Raw genomic sequence first — 8093 nt, forward strand, 5'->3', positions numbered from 1 at the left:
TTAGTTCCTCTAAAGATGCAAGTTAAAAGCCGTCCAGTAAATGGCATGAACTTTGACAGCAAAGGTTTTTGGTGAAATCTTTTGGACGGGGGTGAAAAACCAAGATTTTAAAAAGACCGAGAGTGACCCGGGTACCCCACCCTCCGCACTCTACCAACCCTCAGCCGCGCCCCCACGGCGGGAGGACAGAGGTGCTGCCTGTGCTGCAGCGGCAGGTGGAGGAGCCGCGCGGGCGGGCAGTGGGGAGCCCAGAGGCGGGCTGTGGGGGTGCTGCCCAACACAGGGCGGAGCCACCACCCACAGGCACAAGGTGGCGAGTGACCGGGAGCAGAGGCGGTCAGGCAGACTCTCCTCGTGGTCTGGCAGGGAGGGCGGCATCCCAAGGGCGGCTCTCAGTTCTCAAACCTGGCATACGGGTTTTCTTCTTTAAACAAACCTGGAAACAAAACACTCAGTTACATGCGCTCGGCTGGGGAGGCCTGGGTGGCCGGAGGCAGGACGCCAGCGACAAGCCGCACCAGCGGCCGAGCCCAGTACCCGGCAGGGCCTGTGCAGACAGGAGAGGGGCTGTGGCCGGTCGCCGGCAGGTTCCCAGAGCCGTGACCAGAGAAAACCGAGCTTTGGGGCTGACCCCTTCGGTGGGAAAGACTCTCTAGGGCCACTGAAATCTCTAAAATTCGTAGTAGAGAGTTTCAAAATAAATGCGTAATTGGGAAAGAATGTAGGCAGTTTTCCTGCTGGAGTCTGGCCTCTCGCACAGCAGCAGCCTGGTGGGTTGAAACACGCAGCCGGGGCGCCAGGCTGAGGGGTCTGGCGCAGGTGCCCGGCTGGGGTACGCCGGAGGCCATGGCCTCTGAATGGCCTGAGGTGGGCGGAACCCGCCCGCAGGGAGCACCGGGCGGGGGCAGGAGCTGACGGGCCAGCGGCAGCCCAGCTCGGCTCTGACCAACTCTTAACAAACAGCAGATGTGTCCCCAGAGGCCGGGAGGGGCCTCGGGCTGTGGCCCGAAGCCAGCCTGTCCGCGCCCCACAGGGAGGAGCTGTGTGCACAGGTCAGAGAGCAGCCGACGCCCAGAGGGCTGCTCCGGGAGAGGGCCTGAGGCCTCCAGAGCCCACCCGGACCATGCAGGACACAACCCAGGGCTCTGGGCCTGCGGGCAGCGCAGCCTTACCGTACTTCTTCCGGATCTCATCATGCCTCGACTTCATCTCGGCTCTCCTGAAAGACACAGACGCCCAGGTCACCCAGCCTCGCCCCTCGCTCCCTCGGCACAGGCAGCTGGCCTGCTGGTTCTCAGCGGAGACCGGGGTGCAGCTCATGAGGCCTACGCCCCAGCCCTGCAGAGGCTGCCACCCCACAGGGGTGAGTTACGTGGGTTGGTTTTATTTGGGACCCAGGACTGTGGGGAGCCCCAGCCCACCACAGCCTGCCAGGCGCCCCGGCCGGCGGGCTCTGACAGCAAGGCCCGCCCCGTGCTCCGGGAGAACAGGAAGGCGGTGCTACCTCTCCTCCTGCCGGACCCGCCGCTCCTCGCGCTCCCGGATGGCCCGCTCCTCGCTCTTGTCTGGCTTCCGGCTCCCTCGGCCCCGGCGGCAGCAGTAGCAGCAGCAGAGGACGACCCCCAGGAGGAGAACACCCCCCACCACCGACATGGCGATGATCAAGGCCTCGAAGTTCACTGGAGAGTCAAACTCGGGGTCAGGCCCCCGGAGCCCCAGACGTTGGCTCACCCGGGGGGCCCCCACCTCCCTGTCCCCAGGGACCTGCATCGTGGCACAGAAGCCTCGAAGCTTCCAGGGCTGCACAGTGCCGGGAGGCAGCACAGGCCGCTGAGGACAAGAGCTGCGAAACTGCAAAGACCTCGCTGCCTCCAAGAACACAGACATTTCATGCAAACAAGTTCCCCCAAGATCGGCCCAGACCCGGACAAAGTGGTTCTAGCACCACCTGCGAGGGCAGCAGGCCCTGTGGGAGGGCTGGTGTCACCGCTGTGCCACCTGCACCCTGGGGGCTCCCGAGGCCTCACAGGCCCGTCAGGGTCCCTGACCTGCCTGTCCAGGGGGCCAGCCCGTCCCGCCAAAGCTGGAGCAGCAGGCTCAAGCCCCTGCCAGCCCCAGGGTCAGCCCAACACACAGCCTCGTTCCTGTAGCGCGCATCCCCTCCCAGCCCCGTGGACCCGAGGTCTGTGTGGCCCCTCCCCAGGATACGACCACCTGTCCGGTGCCGTGTGGCCAGCGCCAGAGGCCCAGAGAGCAACCCCACTGCAGGAGAGAATCCCCCAAATTGTCCACCAGTGAGGACGATGTGGCAGCATCAGTGGCTAAGGAAAAAGGCCCATCGGAGCCGGCCCCACGCCAGCCCATACCACCAGAGGGGCCGGGCAGGTCACGTGCGGGCAGCTTGAGGGGCTGACTGATCCCTGCGTCGCGTGGAGGACTGTGAACGGCTCCAGCCACGCATGAGACACGCTAGGCAGACCCACGGAGGCCAAGGAGAACATGCTCCGGGCCCAGGAGTCCCCTCGTGCAGGGACCACGGGGAAGGCCACCAGCAGGAGACGAGAGACACCCGGTCAGGTGTCCGCCGAGGCACGGGTAGACACAGCGGAGCGACCGCCCACATGCGGGTGGTGAGCCGGGGCGCTGAGCGGAGGGGAGTGTCCACCCACAGACACCCACCAAGCGCGCAGGGTGCCCAGCCACATTGCCCAGCGGGACGCAGAGCAGCAAGTGACCAGAGAGGGCCCGCTACTCGGCCGGCCCCAGCTGCCCGGGGGGTGCTGGACCATTTAGAAAAATCAACCGAGGAGCAAGCCGCAGGTGACCCAGGCTGCGCCCACAGAAATCGCTCTCCACGGCGCCGAGGGCTCACTGCTCCCTGATGGGCCTCAGGACCGCAGACCGGGAGCCATAAAGACGAAACCCAACTACACGAAAACGAGTTCCAGGAGCAAAACGCCACAGACGCAGGCAGCCCCACAGAAGCCGCAGTGGCCACCGCCCAGACGTCCAAAAGGAGCCATCAATGCGCCGTCCCTACTCGGGTTGCAGGGCCCCAGATCCCTGGAGGCTCCCCGGGGTCACACGGGCCTGCCGTGGAGCGCGGGCGCTCTCTGGCGTTCTCGCAGCCGGCGCCGGGCCTTCCCACATGCAGAGCGCGCGGAGTGGCCGCGGGCCCGAGGACTTACCCCAGCAAACGCCCCAGCGAGCGGCGCTCAGCCGGCAGAGCGAGGAAGGCGGCAGGACCTTGGTCACCGGGTAGTCCAGGCAGGTGTTGCTGCTGCTACACCAGAGACACTGCAAGACACGCAGAGGCGCCTCAGGGACGCTAGCGACACCAAGCCACCGGCCCCCGCAGCGCCCCACAAGCCCCCAGACCCCTGCCCGTGGCTCCTCCTCCCGGGAGGCCCCGCTCACCCCCACAGGCACCTGGCGCTGGCCTGACCAGGGCCCCGGGAGACCCTGACTTGGCCGCTCACCCGCGAGGCTCAGCGCTGGGGCCGTCGGCTCACAGAGGCCCGCCCCGCCACAGTGCAGCCCCGCGGCCGCACCCGCGTCCTCCATGGCCTCCGAGCTGCCTCCAGCCAGGCCACACCCGCAGGCGGCTGCTTGGGCTGGTCCTGACAGTGCAGGCTGGGGGTCCCCCGACCGGGCCGGGAGAACCAGGCGGCCCTCGCTCGGGGCGGGGTGCAAACACTCGGCGCGCAAGGAACAGCAATGACCCCGCCCCCATCCCGGCCACAGAGGACGCGCCCTCCACGACCGTCCTGGGCCAGCAGGCGTGACTCGTCCGCCCTTCCCGGGAGCCACCTCCCGCTCTCCGCACGACGGGGGTGCCGCGTCTCAGGCGCTCGCGTGGCGGGCGTGGTCTGCACGCGGTCGGGGCTCAGACGGACACCGCGTGCCCCGGCAGCCTCCCCTCACCCACCCCCCAGCGCTGGCAGTCGGGCGGCACCGCAGCCTCCGCCGGGCTCGGAGGAAGCCCGGGCTCGGCACCCCTGGACCTTCCCGGTCCCTCCCGTGCTGAGCTCAGGCTCGGCCACGGGACGCTGGCCCCGCGCCCTGCCCGAGAGCCGAGGCGTCGAGAACCCGCTCACGAGGCAGCGGTAACCCCCACCGGGGGGCCCAGGAAGCAGCCGCCCTGGAGCTGGCCTGGAGGCGGCCGGGCACACCCTGAAGCCAGTCGGGCCGCCCCTGGCGCAGCCCAGGGACATGAGCCGTGGGGCCTCGCGCCGACGGGCTCGGGCCAGGAACAGGGGTGACCAGACGCGTCCTCCCACTTGCTCACGCCGTCCGTCAGCACGAGACCCCCAGGCCACCCTCGGAGGCAGCGGAGACGGGGCGGGGGAGGGAAATAGGGGGACCCGAGACCCCAGCGCAGGCCGCGGGCTTCCTTCCCTCCAGGGCTGCGGCTGCGAGAGGTGGGGCCCGCGGTGCCCATCCAGGCAGCCCTCGCCACCAGCGCCCCGACGGCCCATCCGTGGGGTGGGACTGTCCCCTACGCCCCTGCGCTGCCTGACGGCCAGCCCAACGCGCGCCACCCACGCCGGTGCCCCAGCTGGAGACCCCGCGGGACTCACAGGACCTGGGTCGGACGCCTGCTCTGGATGCTGAGCCTCGCGGACGGGGCAGGCCCCCTGGACGAGGAGCCTCTCAGACCCCTGAGGCGCCGCAGCAGCACCCCCACCCCCGCACTGCGGGCTCCCGCCCAGGCCAGGGCGGCCACCTCACGCGATGGTTCAGCACGGCTAGAACACCGAGCGCAAGCAACACTGGCCTCCCAGCCCCCCGCGCTACTCACCGAGACGTTCCTCAGGCACTGCTCGCAGCTCATGTTCGTGCTCTGGGCACAACCTGGCGGGGGGAGCTCATGTCAGGGCCGGCAGGGGACAAAGCACGCCTGTACCCGGTGGGCGCCCAGGAGGCCATGGGGTGACGCCAGGGGCCCGAGAGGATGTGCAGGGGACGCTCGCTCAGTAAGCCTCGGGGCGCGTGTGGGGGACCCACGTCTAGGAGAAGGTGGTCTGTCGAGAGGACGACCTGCTTCTTGGGGGACGCGCCCCGGAATCTAGGAGTAAGTGCCACGTCACAACTCACAGCGCAGCCAAGCATGGCCCTGAGGGCAGAGGGCCCAGCCCTCCAGCCCCCCATAGGCCACAGGAAGGAGCGCTGGGTTGCGAAGCTGCCCGCAGCCTCTGCAGCGCTGGTTCGATCCCCGGCTGCTCCCCGGCCACCGGAGGAGGGTCCCACATGGCGCGCAGACCTCTCCTGCCGCCCGCTGCGCCCCTCAGCAGTGTCCTTCGGTCCTTCTGCCTGCTCTGCTCCCCGCTCTGGCTCTGGTGAATTCTCTCGCCCTCCCGCGCTTCTGACTGTGCCCAGTGCTTGTGTAAATAAATAAATAAATCTTAAAAAAAAAAAAAAAAACCCCACCAGGAAGCACTTCCTTCCCGGACCTGGGACCTGGGCCAAAGGGCTTCCTCGCGGGGCCTCGACCTTGGTGGCTTCTGATGAGCGGGCTGGCGCGACCCAAAGGACACCCCCCAGGCCCTGGGGTCCCGGCAGACACGCCCCCATGCCAACGGGGCCCTCCGTCCTCTCCCTGAACTTGCCCACAGCCAGAGGACACCGATCCGGCTCAGAGGCCGGGCTGCAGTGCTGACAGGTGTCTCAGGGGCGGCCAGGGGAGCCGGACATCTCTCGCTCCGGAAATTAAAAAAGACAAGAGACGACACCCTTGGTACCCCCCGCCACGGCTCTTCCTAGGGCGCTGGGGCCTGGGGGAGGCAGCAGGCCGAGGTGTGCAGCCAGAGCGCGGGCGGGTGGTGGCGAGTGTGCAGAGCCAAGCCAGGCTGGGGCGAGGCGCCCGGAGCAGTCAGCAGCCACGTCGGCCCCACCTCGGCGTGGAGGCACTGTGGGGACTGGGCTGTGGTCACACACCGGGGACATCCACTCTGAGGGGGAGCAGGCGGGAAAGGAAAGCAGAGCGCCTCACTGCCAACCTCTCTGCTTGGACCCCACAGAGCTACTCTGGACACCCCATTCAGGACAACAGACAAGCCCTCTCAGGCAGTCCCTCCCGACGTGAAGGTGAAGATGGAGTCTGGTCCCGTTTACAAGCAGTGTGGGGCCATGAGGACTCCCCAAAGCCTGCCAGCACCCCAAAGGCTCCTAAACCGCCTCTTCTCAAGCACACTAGGCAGCAAGCTGAACAAGGCCCCCCTGAGTGCCCCCCAGTCCTTGAAGGGCCCAACAGGACAAAAAGGCAGAGAGGCAGACGCACCCTCAGCCCAGCAGGGACACCCCCTTCTCCTGCCCTGACAGCTGGCTGCAGCGCTCTGGACTGGGGCTGCGCGAGGGCCAGCCCGCCTGGGTCCCAGCCTGCACTGGCAGATTCGGGGGGCCTTCTCCACAGCTGTGCCCGCTGCCCGCCGCCCTGGACAGCCCTGACTCCCGCCCTCGCGAGGACCAAGCTCAGGCAGCGACCAGCCGTGCGGGAGGGGGTGCGGGGGGCTTTGCCCAGGGCAGGGAAGCCCAGACTCCAGGACTCCTGCGCGAGCCACGCTCTCCCCTGGGGGGAGGAGCAAACCGGGGGCCCAGCAGGCGCCCCCGAGGGCCGCTTCCACCTGGATGGAGCAGGGAGTGCAGGGGCCAGACCGGCCGGGAGCTCCCAGCGGCCCGCGGCGCCTCCGCTCCCTCCACCCCCCCCCCACCCCCGCGGCCAGGCAGGGGGGCTGGCCCCGCACTGCCGCCCCGGCCGCAGGGCCCAAGGAGGCGCCGCCCGCCGCCTCGGAGCCCGAGCAGCGCTCGGACCTGCAGGCCGCCCCGCCCCTGACCCGGGACACCGCCCGATGGGGCCCCGCCGTCCCAGCGCGTGACCCAGCCCGGCCCCCCCCCCCTCGGCCGCCCCCGACCCCGCCCCCCCTCCCCGCCCCCCGACTCCCCCGCCGGGGCCCGGACCCCCGCCCCGACTCCCGAGCCCCCGGGGCCAGGGCCCCGACTCCCCAGCCCCCGGGCCCGGCCCCCCCGCCCCTCGGCCCCCCGACTCCCCAGCCCCCGGGCCCGGCCTCCCCGCCCCTCGGCCCCCCGACTCCCCAGCCCCCGGGGCCCGGCCCCCGGGACCCCGCCCCCCGACTCCCCAGCCCCCGGGCCCAGCCCCCGGGCCCGGCCCCCCCGCCCCTCGGCCCCCCGACTCCCCAGCCCCCGGGCCCGGCCCCCCCGCCCCCTCGGCCCCCCGACTCCCCAGCCCCCGGGCCCAGCCCCCGGGCCCGGCCCCCCCGCCCCTCGGCCCCCCGACTCCCCAGCCCCCGGGCCCGGCCCCCCCGCCCCTCGGCCCCCCGACTCCCCAGCCCCCGGGCCCGGCCTCCCCGTCCCTCGGCCCCCCGACTCCCCAGCCCCCCGGGGCCCGGCCCCCGGGACCCCGCCCCCCGACTCCCCAGCCCCCGGGCCCAGCCCCCGGGCCCGGCCCCCCCGCCCCTCGGCCCCCCGACTCCCCAGCCCCCGGGCCCGGCCCCCCCGCCCCTCGGCCCCCCCGACTCCCCAGCCCCCGGGCCCGGCCCCCCCGCCCCTCGGCCCCCCGACTCCCCAGCCCCCGGGCCCGGCCCCCCCGCCCCTCGGCCCCCCCGACTCCCCAGCCCCCGGGCCCGGCCCCCCCGCCCCTCGGCCCCCCGACTCCCCAGCCCCCGGGCCGGGCCCCCCCGCCCCTCGGCCCCCCGACTCCCCAGCCCCCGGGCCCGGCCCCCCCCGCCCCTCGGCCCCCCGACTCTCCAGCCCCCGGAACCCCGGGCCCCGCCCTCACCCGCTGTGGGCGGCTCCGGCGCCGCGGCCGCGGGGAGCAGCAGCGGGAGCAGCAGCAGGAGCAGCGCGGCGCCGCCGAGGGGCAGCCCCCCGGCGCCACGTCGGCCCGCGAGCCCCGCCGGACGCCATGTCGCTGCGGCCGCGCCGGCGTCGGGCCTCGTCGGTCTCCGGGCGCCGCAGCCAGACGCGCAGCCGGCGCCCCGCCCGGAAGAGCCGCGCCGGAAGAGGGCGCGGCGGGCGAGTGCGCAGGCGCGCGGGCTCGCCCCGCCCCCGGCGCCGCCGCGGCGCCTGCGCAGACC

The 8093-nt window shown here is 71.7% G+C and overlaps 1 protein-coding gene across 1 annotated transcript; it reads right to left on the reverse strand.

The window, feature by feature from the left end:
• Window positions 1–206: 206 nt before the first annotated feature.
• On the reverse strand, window positions 207–7923 carry PTTG1IP (PTTG1 interacting protein; the record flags this gene model as incomplete). Its single annotated transcript, XM_084232782.1, is given in 7 exon segments — window positions 207–436; window positions 1173–1219; window positions 1505–1679; window positions 3189–3297; window positions 4802–4854; window positions 7796–7889; window positions 7891–7923. Coding segments are annotated over 7 exon segments (555 nt in total). The 3' UTR covers window positions 207–392.
• Between the last annotated feature and the right edge of the window lie 170 nt (window positions 7924–8093).

This window comes from Talpa europaea (genome assembly GCF_964194135.1).
Source record: "Talpa europaea genome assembly, chromosome: 4".
Classification (NCBI taxonomy): Eukaryota; Metazoa; Chordata; class Mammalia; order Eulipotyphla; family Talpidae; genus Talpa; species Talpa europaea.